An 18,467-nucleotide genomic window follows, 5' to 3' on the forward strand; every position below is an offset into this window, starting at 1 on the left:
ATATAAAAGTAGATATTACAAGATCTGCTTGTATAACTGACTCTGATACAGACATGAACAAGTTGCTTTGAGTATCACATCTCCTGTTGCACTGAGCTGTTGTTTATGTTATAAGCCTTAGTTTTGCAGAGTGCATGGACCAAGATGGGTTTAAACCAATCCTCTGTGCACTTCTTATGAAAATAAGAAGTTAATTATAGACTCCTCTCTTAAACGTCTTGGCTAGGGTATTTGTCTGATAACTACGTAAATCAAATAGTCATTACATAGGTGATTGGATAGAGGAAAAAGAGCAAAAACTGCTTCTGTTACTGTCAGTATATCTTGAATATGATTAGTCATAGCTTGGTGTAGTTTTGCATCATTTCATGGTGGGACTGCCAGGCCTTTCAGTGTTCCCCTGAAGTTGTGAGCTGACCACAGAGGCTTCCTGGCTTTGTCACGAATCTGCTGCAGGACCTTGGGCAAGCTCTTCTCTTTGCTCTTCTTCAGCTCTGTTTCCTCTTTCACTTTCCACATACCTTCATGACTGACAATTTAGACACTCCCAAGCAGGACGGTGCCTCTAATACACATTTGCACTTCTCCAAAGTGTTGAGATCCTATTAGCAATTGAGGGCCAAGTTACCAAAACATGAAGAGCTCGCAATACGTGTGTTGCTACGCTTAATATTTGCTGAGGACAGGAATGGGTACGGCTCCTCCTTGATGCGACAGAGGATGATGGCCAGCCTTGAGAGATGATTTTCTGCACATCAGTAAATCCTCCCTGCGTTTTCACTAAATTGCTTACTTAGGCTCAAGATTGAAGCCAGCATCATTGGAAGGGCTCCCGCAGACTCCAGAGCGGTGACATAGGCAGCTGTTTCCCATGTCTGTCTGTTACAACTTGTCATTTTGTTTCACAGTATGGAAGGTGCGAGAAGTGACAGGACGAAATAAGCACACAGGGAACCGACTGTTTTATGTGGCTGTGTTAACGAATAAGCTGGGAGTGAAGTTAACTTCATGTGAAGCAGTTTAAATTATTTATTTTCAATCCTAGAACTGTACTTAACGTGTTGTTAAGGCAGAGCCATGTTGACAGGGTGACGTTAATTACCCCACTGGAAACACATCACATTAGCTGGAAACAATTGTTCACAGCTATCATTCATGGCTCTGGGTAAAGCTGCAGCCTTCACAAATCTTGGAAAACAGTTACTGCCTCCATCCATGGAAGTTTCTTCTGCATCCACCCACAGCTGAAAACTGCCTCTTTACTCACAGCAACAAAATACGAAGCTCAATGGTTATGAGGTTTTTTTTTTTTCTTTCTTTCTTTTTTTTTTTTTTGGTGAGCTGAGTAATTGTGTGATTGATCTCCTCTCTGTTAGACATGGCACATCTTAAAAACGTGAGGTTCTTCATTCACTGATCACCGGTGTAAATGCATATTCTTGCTTTCCTGTATATGCTTTCCCACAACTCCCTTAATGATTCAGTTCCCACTCCTTAACACTGCTGTGTCCTTCAGAACAGGAAATTATTGCCTCTGGGGTTTCCATTCTTTGCAAAGGCTTTGGCTTGAACATCCCTACTGAGAACTGGATGTGACTTGAGTAGCATTTGTATGGACGTGTGCTAATAAAAGTGAGGCATTGACTTTTTCCTACCTTCTTGTTCAGCATTGAAATGTGTTAAGGACTCCAAAATGACTCAATTGAGGAGTGCTGGCGATATATCTACAAGTAAATGAATGCCTGGCTACTTCAAGTTGATACATTATGTTTTTCTAGGTGCTCCTGTTCCATGGTTGATGCAATTAGAGATTCTACTGGGAGAGCGTGTGTATGCAGTGTTCATCCATTATGGTGAGGCTGTACCTAATAACATCTCACTCTCTCTCTGCAGGTTAGGCCAAAGACCCTGATTCCAGACAGCCTCCCTATCTCCCCGTGCAGAGACCAACCTTCCAAACAGCCTCCTACCTTCCAGAAGGCGACTGTAGTCAGCATCAAAAACCCCAGCCCTGCCCTGCCAACTGCCAATAACACCGTCAGCCATGTACAGACGCCTAACAGCCAGTCACAAAGTGTCGCCGAGTCCACAGCTATTTCATCACCTCTGAGCAGTGCAGGTGTGGCGTACGCCATCATTTCCACCTCCCCCAACAATGCAACTCCTATCAGCACCAGCGCGACTGTCTCTGTGGTCAACGACAGCATTAAAGTGCAACCACTCCTCATTAGTGCCGACAACAAGGTAGGTTCTGCTTTTCCTGGTGTATTTTTGTTGTTGTTTTGTTGGGAGTTTTTTGTTATCAAATACAGGAATTACGTTGCAGATATAAGCAGAATATTCCCCTGAGAGTACACAGCCCTGTGCGGAGTGATGTCAGTGGTTCCTTTTGAAGAAAAGAATCAGAAAGCAATGGGGAAATTCTTAAGGGGACACATGGACGCTAGTAGACATTGATCTGTGTACATGAATATATTTTAGGAGGAACAAAATGCAGCATGATGTAGCCTGACATTAATGGGACCATGTGATCTTCCATTTCCTTAAACCAATCCTCACTAATAATATTCTTGAATTCTGTGCAGGCTCAAATTTCCTATGGACTCCCTCTGCAATTATACAGTGATAAGAGTTATATCGACTGACCCCAGGGGAGTGTATCAAATAATCAGGCATTCCCTTTCACACTTTCAGGGGAAGACCAAATGAAATGAGAGCTCAGGGTTTCAAAACTGATCAGCGGATGAATCAGTAGGAAAAAGTCAAGTTATGAATTACTCGTTTCCTCTTTGTACTGCTTTTCAGCTTTAAAATGCAAGAACTCCACCACTCTCATACCAGAAACAGATTCAACAAAGGCTGCCAATGTACCCAGCAGACATTTGTTGTAATTTGCTACAGGGATCCTGCTACTTTGGGTCTTGTTGGCAGCACAGCTTCTCATACAGTGCTAAAAAAGAATACAGGATGTAGGATGGCTTTTGAGGTAAATAAAAGCAGGCATCTCTTCCCCACTTCTATAACACCATTTATTTTTCTCTTACTTAAAGTGGCTGCTGGTTAAGAAAAGCATCCCTTTTTATGCTCTGAAATATTCTAGAGTGACTGAGTTGAGATAAAATATTATATCTCAAAATTAAATAACATTGATTGAAAGTTAACAATGAAATAGATGGAAAAGGCCTAGTGTTCAAATCCAGTAACCTTCATCAAGGTAAACTTGCTAAGGTCTTCTATAGTCCTTCATGAAGCTTTGATTGTGGGTATACGTGTAGTTCTGTGGTGAGAAATTGTCCTTCATTCCTCTTAATTTAATAGCTTCTGAGATAATGTTACCTGCACCACGTCAATCTTAATGTGGTAATTCAAATACGAGCAGCTGGATATACTAACACATTAATACATGCATGTATAAGAGATCTGTGTAGTATTCCTATAGGTTCTAAACCAGAATGAATTTTAATTTAAAACACGTATAGTTTATTTTGTTTATACAAAACTGGACACGCACTGCTTATAACCCATAAATGCTGAGGACTGAACTCTGATCTCAATTACACAAGTAGTACTGAGGAGTATCTTCCTTCCCATCCCCATGTACTTACTCTGAAATAACACTGGTGTGACTGAGATCAGACTGTCGTTTTGAATGTGTAGTAATTCTGTCTCTTCTACCTATACACAAAATAAAATCAAAGGAAAGACCTTAAAATCACTGACAATGTGAGGGCTAAAGCAAGGCTGCTGAGTCAGCTTCAGGAATCCTCTAAATAGAAAGTGTCCTAATTTTCAGAGGCACTGAAGTGGCTCCCTTAGGCTGCAGTAGGTTTATAATGCACCTATAAAAACTAATTTTTAGAAACTTAAGTATGGATTTAGAAGCCTAACCTAGGTATCTGGTTTTTTATATTTTTGGTTTGTGATTTGCATCTGTTGGCTATAGAGGTATCAAGTAAACATTCAAAGAAGAGTCAAAGGTTCCAGGCAGAAAAATCCAGTTTCATATAGTGAATTCTCTTCTTTTATTTGTACATTGTCTTTTAGGTTATCATTATTCAGCCTCAAGTTCAAACCCAGACAGAAAGTAAAGTGGAGACAAAGAAACCTCCTGAAGAGTCAGCTCAGGGACCCCCTGCTACCAAAAAGAAAAAGGAGGAAAATCCAGAGGTGATTTTTATTTTTTTTTAAGGAAATGAGCTACAGTATGGTTAAGTTAAGGGGGACATTTCTAAACATTTTTCTGTGTGCATATGTAATTACTGCATTTGTGCTCATAGTTCTGCCAGTTGTTCATCTCTCTACTCAATCACAGCAATCACGGTGTTTTCCCCCTAGTGAGGTGCTCTGACAAATTTGGTTTCCATCATTCAAACCTTCCAGCATCAAAAAATGTAAGATTTGTAGATCTCGTAATAATGTAGACACTTTGCATGGACGTAGCTGTATTTCTTGTGAAAGGTGTATACAAGCTTAAGATATTTTCTTTTATGTTATCAAATATATAGCATTGGGTTTACAGGCTGTGTGTGAGATTGAATTAGCATTTTTTTTCTGAGCTGAGCTTTTAAATCTTCTTTGAAATGAATATTGCAATTTTTAGATTGTATTTATCAATACAGTTTCTGGCATTTGCTGTGTGTGGCTTCCCACATGTACACAGATTCTTCCTAGGCGGAAATACATTAAAATCCTTCAAATTGAGTAAAAGAGTAGAAATCAGGATATAAGATTAAATCTCTTTCATGAACTACATTTGTGATGTAAACTAAAAATATAAATCAGAATTCCTTGTAGAAATGGGATCTCTCTTTAACAGGTGTTTTGGCTTTTGACTCGATGTATTCACATTGGATTGTGTGTACTTTTGAGGCAATTTGAGAAGTTATATAAATTTAATCTACTTCTACATGGAAATGCTCAGCTGATATGAAATCTTAACCTTACTAGTCCTATAGATGTGTGGCAAGATAGCATCCTTGGAGCTGTAGGTTTAAGAGGATTATTACAATATAAATTTATAATGTTACCTGGGGCGTGTGGGTGGTCATTAATTTTACCAGTTTAAGAGATTTGTGTATTTAAAACAGTGTTAAGGAAAAATAGTGGCTCTTAGCCTAGAATATCACAGCATTATGCAGAAGCGCTGCAGAACTATGCTTATGAACCCTCCCAAGTTTAAAATCTGACCAATGAAGACGAATCTTCATTGCTGCTGAACGGTGGGACTGTAGGGTCCCATTTTGTTTCTGGAGGTATTTCCAAAACATTACTTGTTGTGTAGGCCTTCTGGGCAGAAAGGCAAGGAAATCCTGTGCAGAAACAGAATGCCAGAGAAAACATCCATTTTTCTTTGCCTGTAACTTATCTCCCCAGAAAGAATATTGAGCAAAAATCTTCTAGGGTGATGCCGCAAGAGACCATGGGACTGGGGACGCTTTTTGGTATAGCATTCATAAATTTAATAAGCTTTTCATTAAATTGCTAACCAGAATATCGTGACTACCTTTTTCGTTACCAAGAACGTTGTTCCTACTGTGTATGCTGGAGGTCTCGGCAAGCACAATTTTCTGGGTAGGATACTGAAGCTACGCCCTTAAGTATGACAATTTCTTTTCATAGATCTGTTTCATGGCCATAAATATGTAGGTCTAGAGTTAATTTCTTTTGTTCTTTGAAAGTAAACTTTAGTTGATTATCATGTATTTATGCAATTAGTGTAATTAGAACTAACAGCATAATTAGTGTAAATACATGTAATGACATAAATAGAACATGTAATTACAAAATGAAATGGTTTTGTAAAAATCTTTGTTTTGCTTCATGAAAAGACACACTGCGCATTTCTAAAAGCACTCATGGCTTTTAAACAGATGATTAAATTTAAGGCAAAGAGTAACAAAGATACCATGATCTTTTTGAAAAGAAAATAAGCACTTTAGGTACTTCTCTCCACACCTTTATTTATCTTCAAAGCATAAAACTGGTGCAGGAACTTCAGTATGGCTCTACATAAATGTTAGTCGTGACAGCCTGGGATTTAACAAATTAAATTGAAAAATTTAAAACAAATAAACCAGAAATCACCAGACTTACCAGTAGCCAGGAATCCCATATGCAGTTACTGAGTGTACCTGCACGAACAGAAAAGACTGAAGATAATTAGCTTTTATTCCTGGCGTGGTCATTCTGCTGGGAAGCTGTGAAGCTCATCCTGGATACAGCCCCTGCAATACATGTGCCTCGTGCATAAGCTAAAGATTTCTCCTTTCCCAAGTACATAATCGTTAGACTAAAGCAAACCTCCTCGCGTCCGCTGTGTTGCAGCCGGGATGCCGGGATGCCTGGCTGTGGAGCACTTTTCCCAGCAGCAGGATGGAGCATCTCAGCCACTCAGGGTGTCCCAGGCCCAGTGGTCAGAGCCCTCTCCTGGGACATGAGCCGTGAGGGTTCAGTCCCCTTGGGTTAGAAGAGGGTCTGGATGGTTTGGTTTTGATTTTATTTGGGTTGGTTTTTTTTTTTTTCTTTGTTTGGATTGGGTTGGTTTGTTTTTTGTTTTTGGGGCTTTTCTTGGGGGGAGGGGGTGTGTGTGGTTTGTTTTTGGTTGGTTGGTTTGGGGTTTTTTGTGTGGTATTTGTTTGCTTTTGGTTTTTGGTTTGGGTTTTTGTTTTTTTCCTTAAAAGGACTGGATTTCAGCACAGAAACAGAATTCTGCCCAAAACTTTTTTTAAAAAACTTTATATTAGTAAATTTTTATATTTATTTCTGGCAACGTTTTTGAGGGCATCCTAACAGTTTATTATTTGAAAGAAACATTACTGCCATAAATGCTAGTTATTTAGCTAACAGTGTTTTTAATGCCATCAAGGAAAGACAAGAGAGAGACATTGCAATTGTGAACTAGATGCTAGTGTTAGGCCTGAACTGAAACTCTGGAGAAACTGAAGCCACAGTTTTGTGGATTCCTTCAGAGAAGAGAAACAATAGACTCTGTGATATTTGAAAGAAAAGCAGAAGTAGTATTTTGAGTTCAATCTGATGAGCTACATGAGTGTGAAATAGCAAAACTCATTGAAAAAATATCCTGTTAATACAATATACTTGTTAAAAAGAATACCACTTCTACTGGGGTTTTGTTGAAAGGAACCATCTTTCAAATATCTATAGAAGCTAACCCTTCCTTTGTTTAATAGTGAGGTAATTATCAAGTCCATGTATGAAGACTCTTCATATGTTAAGCAAGTATACTGTCATTACATTTAATTAGGTACATAGTCAAGTAATTGTAGTATGAAGAGAGGAAATTCTTTAGCAAGCATTCCGGTACTCAAATAATTTTAGTGTAGATGTGAGAAAATGTATGCCCCCCTTACAGATTAATCTTTGGGTACTATAGGCATTCTGTGCTCCATTGGGAAAATACAATCACACATTAACTGTTCCAACTTTCTGATTCTCTAAATGTTGTTATTACTTCCACTCAGAGCGCCCAGTCGTATCCTGCCACAAAGTTACTTTTTGGTGGGGATGAGGTGAAGCTTGTAATTCCACTCAGTTGATTAATTTCCATCTCAGATCTGCACAGTGGATCTCAGATCAAATATTCATTTTTCGCTTCAGGTGTGGAGCCTCCACTGTGTCTAGCTGGTGTTTTAGACACGTAAGGAGTGAACATTATTGAAATCAAGGCCTGACATGCAAATGAACACATATGCTTGTAATTACCGCAGTTATGGAAGGCAGAAATATAGCATGAATATATCTAAATTGCCAGTGATTAAGTTCTACATCACCATTTTTTAATCTACAGGGAGAGTTACATACTAGGAGACTGTGGAAAGAAAATATTCCTGTCTTATGAAGTTGTTAGTTCACCTGTTTGACAAAGGTATTTTCACAGATAAAAGAAGGCTATCGAGGTCCAATACTGGCCCTCAGATTTTGAAGAACCCATAGCTAGATCTTTTCATCTACAAGAGGAGGATGTGCTTGCTTTCACAATTTCACTGTGTGAAAGTCAGAATTGCAAGGGAAATGGTAGTTCCAGTGACTTACTAGTTGATTTTATCCTGAACTGAAATGAAAAGTTGAATCGTCAAGCTTTTCACAAAACAAGAAGGTCAAACTAATTTTGTCTTTGAAGCATTGAAATGTGTGTTCTCCTGGACTTCTTTGATAGAAACAGAATGTTTTGACCTTTTACTGCTTAAACACTGTGGTTTAGTTTGACCTAAATCTACACATTTTCTTTTGGGTGAGTATGATAATTGCATCTTCCTATGGTCCTTGGATGCTTTATCAGAGTTGGATTGTGGGCTTTGCTTGCTTGGATTTCCTGATAGCCTCCATTCCATAGTCAGATTGTCTCTCCTGTGGAATTGTACCTTGTGAAAATGCCACTTGGGTAACATGATCCAACAAGATTGTTAAGCACAGGAGAGTGGAAGAGATCCCTGGGGCCCCATGGTACCACAGATGTGACTGCAAACTAAGAAGTTCTGTTCCGTTTGGGTTTGGAACAGCACAGCAGAATTTCGGTTTTCCATCAAAAAGATGGAGTAAAAGCGCCAGGAAAACTTCTTCTGCAAGGAAAAATTTCCCAATGAAAAATCTCTGACAGAAAATTGAGAGTCTGCTCTAATACTTGCCCTATATACTGCATCGGAAGATTTGTTAGTATGCAGATGTGTTTTGTGCATGTATAGTGTAAAATAATTCTGAGTAGTATTTTAGGTTATGTTCTTCGCTGCAAAGTGAGTTCATCAGTGTCAGTGGGAGATGCTTGTTCACTCCCCATTGAGGGAAAATATTGGATCAGTGTTCCTCTTCATAATTCATGCATGTGATATTCTTTTTGTAATTTGGGAAGAGAAGTTTCTGAAAGCTTTTTGGGGGTTAGGGAGCTTTCAATGTTTCAAATGTCTTGTTTAGTGTTGTAAAGTTCAGTGAAAGTGCATCATATCTTGTTTTACTTCATACAGCTTGCTCATATCCAATAAAAGCAGTGCCATGTCCAGATAGTAATAGTAATACACAATTACTTATCTAAAGAGTGTAGTAACAAAGCAGCTAGCAATATGAAATTGAATTGAATGAACTGACTGAATTCTGATCATGCACTGCATAAAATCGGTAGTCATACAGCACTGGCTTCACAGTCTCTGAACTGCTAAAGTTCATATAGTCATACACACAGGACGTGACTGACCAGGCATATCTGAAGCAAATCTTCAATTAAAGTTCTTCCTATTACTATGCATTCAAATAAGATACATTTCTGAAAGACTTTTACTGGGTTTGTACTGTCAATGCTAGATTATTTATTTACTTACTTCTACTATGATTGTTGTAGCAGAAAAAAGTCGTAACTCCTGTTTATTTTCTCCTTAGAAAATTGCCTTCATGGTAGCATTAGGACTGGTTACAACAGAACATTTGGAAGGTAAGATGGCATATGGTGTTTTACAGTTCAGTTTTTGAGTGAAATATTTTCTCTTGGTTGTCCTCAGAAGGGCAATTAAAAATCAGGTGAAATGTTTCCTATGCAGAATTATGCTTTTCAGCCTCACCTCCCATCCCATTGCATAGCTCAAGAGGCATGAGACCTGGCTCTATAGCCAGCACCAGCAGGCTTGGCATAAGCTGGCATTTGGGCTCGCCCAGTTGTCATGGTCCTTTAAAGCAGGTTAACAACGGAAGGATGACAGTGAAGCAAAAAGTCTGTAAAGGCTCTGACCAGTGCCCATCTGCTTGAAGAGTCAGCAAGGTTCAAAGATCTTCTGTAGCAATCGTGCCCTCTTCTCCTTCCCCTTGTGAGATGGACTTTCATTTCTGGAGTTAGTCATCCATCATCTCTAGAGTTCCATGTGTGTAAAAGAGTGGCATTTGTTTTTATAAGATTTTAAACAAATTAGAAAAATACCTCTCACAAAGACTTCCTTCCCCCCATTTCTCTGCATTTAGCTAAAAAAATAAATGAACTTCCAGTCTGATCCTGCTTTTGTGTGAGAGCTGCTACTATGCCTTCCCAGGCTTCTGAATACAAGTTCAAATATTGCAGATGAACTAAATTCAGCCTTACATACTGTTCAGTTTACTTTTCCAACCTTTCAAAAATACTTTGCAAGAGTGAGCAGAATTACACCTTTCTTTGCATCAGCTTTGTCTTTCTGAAAAATTGGACAAGAGGGGAAAAAAAGAGCTTGTTCGGCGACTTTGCCAGTGGTGTGAGGTGAGTTTGGGCATTTCTTGGCAGGATGGGTTAGTTTTCATAGACAGAGAAGATACGGCTGTTTTTAAGAAAAAGTCTGCAGCTTGGTGTGTCAGCTAAGACAAGTTGATGTGGTTCCATGATGTAAGAACAAATCTGGTATCTGCGCCAACTGTTAATGATTCTTAAAAATATTAATCATAATTGGCATTTACCACCCATCTCATGGACTATCATCAGCAAAATACTTTGGAACTTCTACTTTACTGAGTTTAAGTTTTCTGTGCTTTAAAATTAAGCACATGCTTAGATACCTTGCTGACTCAAGAGGTATCTACCATTTTACAGCTTGATTTCTTTCTAGCAAGATTCCCTGTACTTCTGTTCCTTGGTTTAAAAAGTGTTTGTGAATGAGAAATATTAATTGTAAGGTCTCCTCAATATAAGCAGTATGTTTTCTGTGGGTCTTGTTGCCTTTTTTTCAGTGTCTTTCCTCTTTAAATCTGCATTTTAGAACATCATTTAAAGTCCCAGTGACTGAAAATTTGAAAGCAGTTTAAAGAAACTTTAAGCCATCAGCCTTTTTAATCCCCTAATGGTAATGGATTGAAATGGAAATTAAAAAGCTACAGCAATTTTGGGAGAAGATTTATAATCCAAAAAGTACAAACGACGACTGGTTCTTGTTTTCTTTGTCTAAGGAAAATAGGACAACATTTGAAATTATGCTGAAGTGCAAATTGTGCTTACAAAAGAGGGAACTTAATTTTGAATAATTCTTTACCCTTTGGTTTTATTGGAACTAATAAATTGTCTGTATGGGTTTAATGCTTACGTTCAAAACGCCAAGTGCCACTCTGCACTGTTTGTTCTACAGGAAGTGTAGAGATGCACATTCTGAACCTTACTGCTACAATACTAATCCTACAGAATCAATTCTTTCAGACAAATTCACTTTTTATATTCCTACTAGATGTAAATAAATGGGTCCCACCAAGAGCTATTTACTATGGAAAGGATATTACTTCATGACTATTGGTGATCATAACTGTCAAAAATACCTTATAGCTTTCACATGCTCGAAGTTATTATTTTAGTGCTATGTCATATTTACGTTTATCAGCAATTGCTATTTATCAGCATCAGTGGTCATTATACAGTTCAGTTTATTTTAGTACTTCTAATGTATTTCTCACTTTCACATTTTTGGAATTAAATTGCATCAAGATTGGGTCATTAAAAGCTTATTCACTCAGTATCATTAATTCACAGCATTACTGCTTTTCTTCATTTTATTCATTAATTTCGTGGTGAAGGGCTATGATCCACTTCTATATGGATTTCTTTATCAGCCTAGCAGCCTTTCCACCTCATGTCCAGAGGAGCATCTTCCTCCTTACAGGGAAAAGAGCTCTGTTCTGCAGAGCCTGGGTGTGAGGCATCTTTTGAGGCCTTTACCAGTAAATGAACACAGCCTCTTCCACTGGCTGACATTCTGCAAGGTACGGCTTTCACTGAAGATAAATTGTCATTACGGGCCTCGTAGAATGGCCATACAGAGTGTTTATTGATGAAGGCAGCAGGTCATTGAAGATTTGACTCCAACATCAAGCTGTTTTCAGATTTATTCGTCTCTGTCAAAGGTATTATAGTTTAGAGGTGGGGTGGTTTTTTGTGTATTTGTTTGTTTGTTTTTCTATTTGGGTTATGGTTTTTTTAAATGAATAAACTAAGGAATAAGCCCAATTCTGTGATGCAGTGCATGGTTGTAACATATTAAATCTCTTTCTCTAGGCTATTGGAACACCTTTTAGCATAACCATTGTTTAAAAAGGAAAAAAAAAAAGTAGAAGGAAAACTTTAAAAGAATTCTTTAATTCAGATGATTCTAAAAATGTACATCTTGTTTTACCTTATCAAAATAAAACACTTGAAGTATTTCCATGTAGGTTACTGGAATGTTTTAATCAGTTAAAACAAGTTATTTATTTTTTCCTTATTAAGCCCCGCTTTGAAATGTACACAATACTTTTTAGCAGAAGTAGTGAGTAACGAAGGATAACATATGCTTTTGTTCTACCTTGGTGTGATTATTTACATGTACACTCTTAGATGTCTATATTCCTTACCTCACAAGCACAGATATTTATTCTTCACTGTTTCCATAAGTAGAGAGCTGACATTGTGCGCTCCCTCCCTGATGGCTGCGTATGGTAGAATACATCTAGAGCCATTTCGGTTCATTCCTCTCTCTATTTTCATCTATTCCAGCTGCTATTACTTTTCCCCCGGCCAGCTTTTATCTCTGTACCGTAGCGATGCCTCTCCCACAGCTGCATTCCAGGTAGCTACCACATGTGTCATTCAGACTCCATCAAATATTTCTGTTGCCTTGGTGAGAGCATGTACCGAAGAAATCCTCTCTTAATCCTGGGACCCTAAAGGGCAGAGAGGTATGGATCCATCAGAGTCCTCTTGTGAAGACAGTCAGCCCAGTTATGGACCCTGGCACATGGAAAGCTCTGCCTTGTTAAATTCTTTATTTCTTTTTCTGGGCCAGTGAAAAGTCACGATCTTGTGTCCCCGTGACCACCTCTGGAAAAGACTGGGCTGCCATAACTCCATCTTTCTCCTTACACTGCCACAAGGGTACTGAGATGCTGCAAGCCCTGGGTTCTCTGACCATGTAGCATGGGTTACTGAGCCTGGCTGCCAGAACCACAGCTCCAGCTCACACTGTTGATTCCAGAGTAAAAGTTCAGCAGGTGTCTAATTTCTCTATGTCCTTGCCAGCATCAGGGCACATGATTCCTCTTTTGTGATGTCTCTGGCACCTTTTGGCCTTGAGAGCTTCTTGTACACACTGATGTTGACATTGAGAACAACCATTTCTCTTCTAGTGGCTCTGTGGCAGGCTTCTGGAGCTGTGTCTAGCACTTCCCCTGCTGCCGAGGCTTGATTCCCTTCAGAAGATGCCGAAGCGCTTGGAAGCTTCAGGATGGAGATTTCAGCATAGCGAGACAAGCGTTTCATAGCAAATGCTTTTACAGTGGGACAAAGCTGTTACCCATATGAGATCCTCCGGTTTGGAGTCTGCAAATCACCAAGGATGTTAACAAGATGCTGGCAGTGGTTGCAGACATGGAGTTTATCGCACGCCTTGGTGCGGCCTCGGATCACACGTTCTTCAGTAGTGAGATCCTGTATAGCTCCCCAAGTCACATGGCAGCATATGTCTAGCTCATGTCAGACTGTGTCTGTACTCCTTGAATTGCCCAAGGAGAAGACAGACACGTTCTGAGTGTGAGAGGTGACATGTTCCTGTGCCAGTGGGAAAACACAGCCAGAATATGCAAGTAGTTGCTCTGCTGTTTTTCTTATCTATCCAGGTTCCCTCTGATACATCTATCACTCCAAGAGTGGTGGCTTAGCCAATAGTCATTCATGAATGAAAAGTTCCAAATCAATATCTTGGAACTGAGGGCAGTACAAAATCCATACAGTGTTAGCCTTGTTTCTAGGGACACTGCGTCCAAGACATGGCCAACAATACTAATACCATATACTGTAGCAACACTTGAAGTGGTATGTGATCAACATTTGGAAAGGGTGCCTGGAAACCAGAACTACGTGTTGGGAATCCTGTTCCCATGTAGCGTAAACACCCTGAAAGCTGGACTGTATTTTAATGTTGGATTGCAAATGGGAGATAGTGCTCAATATCCTGAAGGCCATTTTCTGGCACTGGGGATGTTCTGAGATAGAGCTCTTTAGCTCGGACACTGAGGAAAGATGCCAGACCTTCTGCAGAACCAGATGGTGTCCTGAGTTTCTGTTTGGTGTGCTCCTGGTCCTCTGGGCTGAAGGGCTAGTGCTCTTGCCAGTTCATCTTGTTCTGAGAGATTTACGTAGAGCAAGACAGAATGGAGGTAACACCATTGTGGAGGTGCTCAGACTAACAACATCCCTCGGGCACCTCAGTGCAGTCTAAACTTTGCCTTACAATATTCATGTAGGAAACATTTTAGAATAGAGCATCAGCCCAGCTGTGTACACTTCATGTCATGGGATGGATATTGGGTGGCTTTCCTTGCTAAGAAGTAGGTCTGCTCTTACTTTATTATCAAAATAAAAAGTATGCTCTAAAATACATGGTTATAATAATCTCACCATTCTGAACTTACGTCAAGAGCTGGAAAAAGAAATTCCATATGACAAAAATGAAATCCTAGCTCAGATAAAAGTAGCATTAAATCTGCAGATTTCAGTGGGCCAGGAATCTGCTCACTCTTTCTGTGTGTGTTTACAGAAGTATGGATGTGACTAGTTGTTGCTAAATGCAGTCCTCAGCAAGTACCATCTAGAATAGGGGTTACCATTTGGCAGAAAGGAGTTCTCTTGCGTTTCAGCCTTTTCCAAATAGGACTGCAATTCAATGCTCCTGTCCTTGTGCCGCTGTTTCCAGTGACACAAACACACGTATGGCTCATAACAACATTCTCCGCACTCAGGATCACGAAGTTGTATATTTTTGGGTGGATAAATCATCACGCCATAATTAGAACTGAATCTAGTCATGCCATTCTGACCATGTTTTTTCTAACCTCCGCTCCTGTAAATTAAATTTAAAAGGATCTCTATGCTTTCATCTGATATGAATTACAAGGCTTAGCTGCTTTAAATGCTTCATTTTTGTTAACAGCAGACATAAATAGTATTTTGAAAGCTCTCTGTTGGTGCTTGCTGAATATGTGTCTGAAGGGATTGTAATAAAAATCTTGCAGGGTGGCAGAAGTCCACCTTGGAGAAGGGAAAAAAAAATGCCTGTGTTCTGAATCTTACAAGGAAAAGCTTATTAATGTCAAACGTTGAACTGCAGCAAATATCATTGCTGATGCAACCCAATTATACTTTAGAAACTGAAACTGAACACAAAGCCCAAGGGGTTGAGGGTAAGAGCATCTCGCTTAACAAGTTAGATCTACATTTTTCCCTGATGAATGAGAAACGCACAATTCATGTTTCTTTCCATGGTTACAGAAATCCAGAGCAAGCGTCAGGAAAGAAAGAGAAGAAGCACAGCAAATCCAGCCTACAGTGGACTCTTGGAAACAGAGGTACTTCATCATTCACTTTTTTCACCACAGTTCTATTTCATGTCAGTAAAAGGTTTAAGTGCTTCTTATTACAAAAGTATATGTGAATGCAGAACCACACATTTACTCGTAAAGGGATATTGATGTGGAAAAGAAAATATCTCATCCCAGTAGCTAAGCAACAAGTTTTCACTCCACAACATCACTTGCTTCAAACGAGGATTCATCTTAGTTTTAATAAAGGCCAAAAGCACTAAATTAATGTGGGACCTAATTACTCTTTCACCCACGCAGATGGTCCCTTTAGGTCAGAACTGTAGAACAGAAGTGCTGCATTATGTTCAAACTTGCATGCTATTTCTCTTTTCTTATGTGCCAAATAATAAATGGAGAACTTTGCTTTTTTTATTAGTGACATTCATGAAAGAGATGTGTTGGTTTAAGAATCAGTGTGCTCTGCAGGGGGTATGGAAGCCTGCATAATAAATATAAAAATGCATAATTAAAAACGAAATGCTGTGGATAATCTCTGTTGTCTCTTACGCTGACGCTGTTACATTTATGGTAGTAACAAAATTTGGTCCTACATAATATTGGATTGCAAACCTGGTGTAAAAGCAGCAAATAAATATTTTTTTTCCTGAAATTGTTTTTTAGTTTGTTTCTGAATTGGCATATATGCATTTATTCAGCATATTAAAATTCCACCTTTAAAATTTTCTCACAGTTTGGGGTTACTATTTGAACTTCCTACAGCACTGAAACTACTTGCAGCCAGCTCTCCATGTAAGCAAGACTGTGTTCTGAGTTCTTCAAGCGTAAAGAAAGTGATTTTTCTTTATGCAGGTATAAGCAATGCAGAATTTTTGGTATGCCAGCTTTTCAGATTTCTGTGTTTGTTGGCAGACAGATGAGGCTAAGAAGAAACTCACCACAGTAGTCAAGCTGTTTAGTGGCTTGATTGTTCTTTTTTTAAAAATATTGGAAATTTTTGTACTCTAGAGCAGCTCTGGGCACTTGAATTCTTCAGAACTCCTCAACTTTTCTCAAGCAACCTCTTCTGAGCAAGTACTGATGTCCATACACACAGTATTTAACACAGTAGGAACCTTAGCCTTGCTAGGATTAAATCTGTATTGTCTTCGCTTAGACCTTTTTGTCCTGATGAGTTTATTAGAATACTTGCAGCAGAGTTTCATGGCTGTAGTCTGATCGGTGGTTGTGAGAAACTCAATTGTCTTGGAGCGGGGATAGGGGAGGTGATGGAAGAGGTCTACTGCACCCCTAGTTCATACTTGTTATTATATCTATTCTGAAAAGCATATCCTGAAGTGAAAGATGGCATGGAGAAAGAAATGTCTGTGAAAGAATCCTGTGGCTGATCAGCTGTGTCCTCATTAGGAGTTGTCATTAAGTACTGACCATGGGGAATGCCGTTCAAGTGAAATGGAGGCAGATGGTTTTCCTCTGATCAATTAGCTGCTCAGATTGATTTGCTAATCAGTGAGTTGAGGTATTTTGTGGCATTTCAGGCATTTTGGTGCAGTTTAATTTACGGTTAGTCTACTGAATGATCTTTAATTCATGATTGTTTAAATTGAAATTGCATATAAATTAGACCTTTTATTTGCCAATGCCCCTCAAAACGGCAGAAGCTCAGCATCTGTAGTGGTGATGCTACAGAAATGCGATATCATGGTCTTATGTCTTCACTTGAATGTTGTGCTTTTTCTTTTCAAAGCTTTTTTCTTAAAAAAAAAAAAAAAGATATACCATTCTATTTTCCCACTCTCCATAGATTTTTTTTTTTTCTCATAGGAAAGTGTTAAGTTTCAGGCTGGGTATTTTTTGAAGGAAGAAACATCAATTCAAAGTTCATTAACAGACTGTCAGGCACCTGTATATAAGAGAACAGTTTACTCACCACAGAATAAATAATTTATTAGCAAAACCCCTCTGATTTTCCTCCAAGCAGAGTCTAACAACATCTAATGGAGGAAAATGGTTCTGTTTCCAGTCCTGCTGTACAAGTATTGGATGGCTCAGAGAAACAATTAGGGGTTATATAGACTGTTAATGAAGCCCAGCTTGCTATTGACCAACAGCTTTTAGCATCTGACAAGCTGGCGATGGGCTGCAGTAAATTAGTTCAACATCTCAGTTGGGTTTCTGGTGGTCCGTGTTCTTAAGTTCGGAAGTCTTTGTTGACCTCAGCAGATTGAAATCGCTACCAGCTCCTAGAGGTTGTACACATTAACTTCTGAAAGAGAAATATTTTGCTTAGGCCCTAATGCATAGCTTGCAAATGCAATATGTTCCTACGAACTGTAGGCAAGTGTCACAGAAGGCTGTGAGGTTTTTCTGCAGGTGGGAAGTCCAACACCATTTCTATATACACAAATAAAGATGTCATCTCACAGCAACAACTTATTATGCAGTTTTTCCTTGATGGACATTGTTTATCTGCTAGGTTTGGAGTTACTCTTGCTGTTGACTTGCTCTTATCAAGCTCTGTAACATATCCTGGAACTCAATCAATAAAATTTGCAATTTCTTAATAAAATTTTGTTAATAAAATCTAATGAAGAATTCTTAGAAAGGTGAATAATGCAACTGTTTGTATGACTGTCTCAGGGGATTGCAGTGATTATTCTAAATCACAGACTGGCTTGTAGATAGCTTCTAGTGTACGAGGGAAGCTCATGGAGATTGTTAATATGAAATGGTAAGAGACAATCAGAGCACTTTTCAATGACACTGTGATTGGTTTCTTTTTCCTTGTAGCGGAAACGCCTTGCATCAAATTATTTGAATAACCCCTTGTTCCTTTCAACAAGAGGTAAGCATATTTTAAAATGAATATACTACTATTCTAATGATATGTTAAATATTTATTAGTCGGATTTCATATGAATTGCTGCTGGGGTACCACAGGGCATCACTTTGTGTGAGGTCCCTGCACTTTTTAATGTGCAGTGAAAATAGATGGTTTTCATGTAAAAACAGCCAACGGATAAGGCTAGAGGTCAAAACTGTGAAGAAATTGATCCAAAGTCTCTGCAATAAGTGGAAAATCTGATCTCTAGTATTGTAAGCACCATGCAGTGAGAGGACTGATTGAAGAAGGCCGCGTTGCCAACCCCAAGTGCTTAAAAATATACATT

The 18,467-nt window shown here is 38.9% G+C and overlaps 1 protein-coding gene across 4 annotated transcripts in view; it reads left to right on the forward strand.

Moving 5' to 3' along the window:
* PHF21B (PHD finger protein 21B) overlaps positions 1-18,467 on the forward strand; it is a 163,074-nt gene that overhangs the window by 135,154 nt on the left and 9,453 nt on the right. For all 4 annotated transcript variants that reach the window (XM_065655035.1, XM_065655052.1, XM_065655044.1 and 1 more), the window contains 5 exons: positions 1,894-2,244; positions 4,045-4,167; positions 9,388-9,439; positions 15,248-15,324; positions 18,088-18,142. In XM_065655035.1, coding sequence (XP_065511107.1) covers positions 1,894-2,244; positions 4,045-4,167; positions 9,388-9,439; positions 15,248-15,324; positions 18,088-18,142 — 658 coding nt within the window. The remainder of the gene's footprint in view (positions 1-1,893; positions 2,245-4,044; positions 4,168-9,387; positions 9,440-15,247; positions 15,325-18,087; positions 18,143-18,467) is intronic.

Source organism: Caloenas nicobarica, chromosome 1 (assembly GCF_036013445.1).
Source record: "Caloenas nicobarica isolate bCalNic1 chromosome 1, bCalNic1.hap1, whole genome shotgun sequence".
In the NCBI taxonomy this organism is placed as follows: Eukaryota; Metazoa; Chordata; class Aves; order Columbiformes; family Columbidae; genus Caloenas; species Caloenas nicobarica.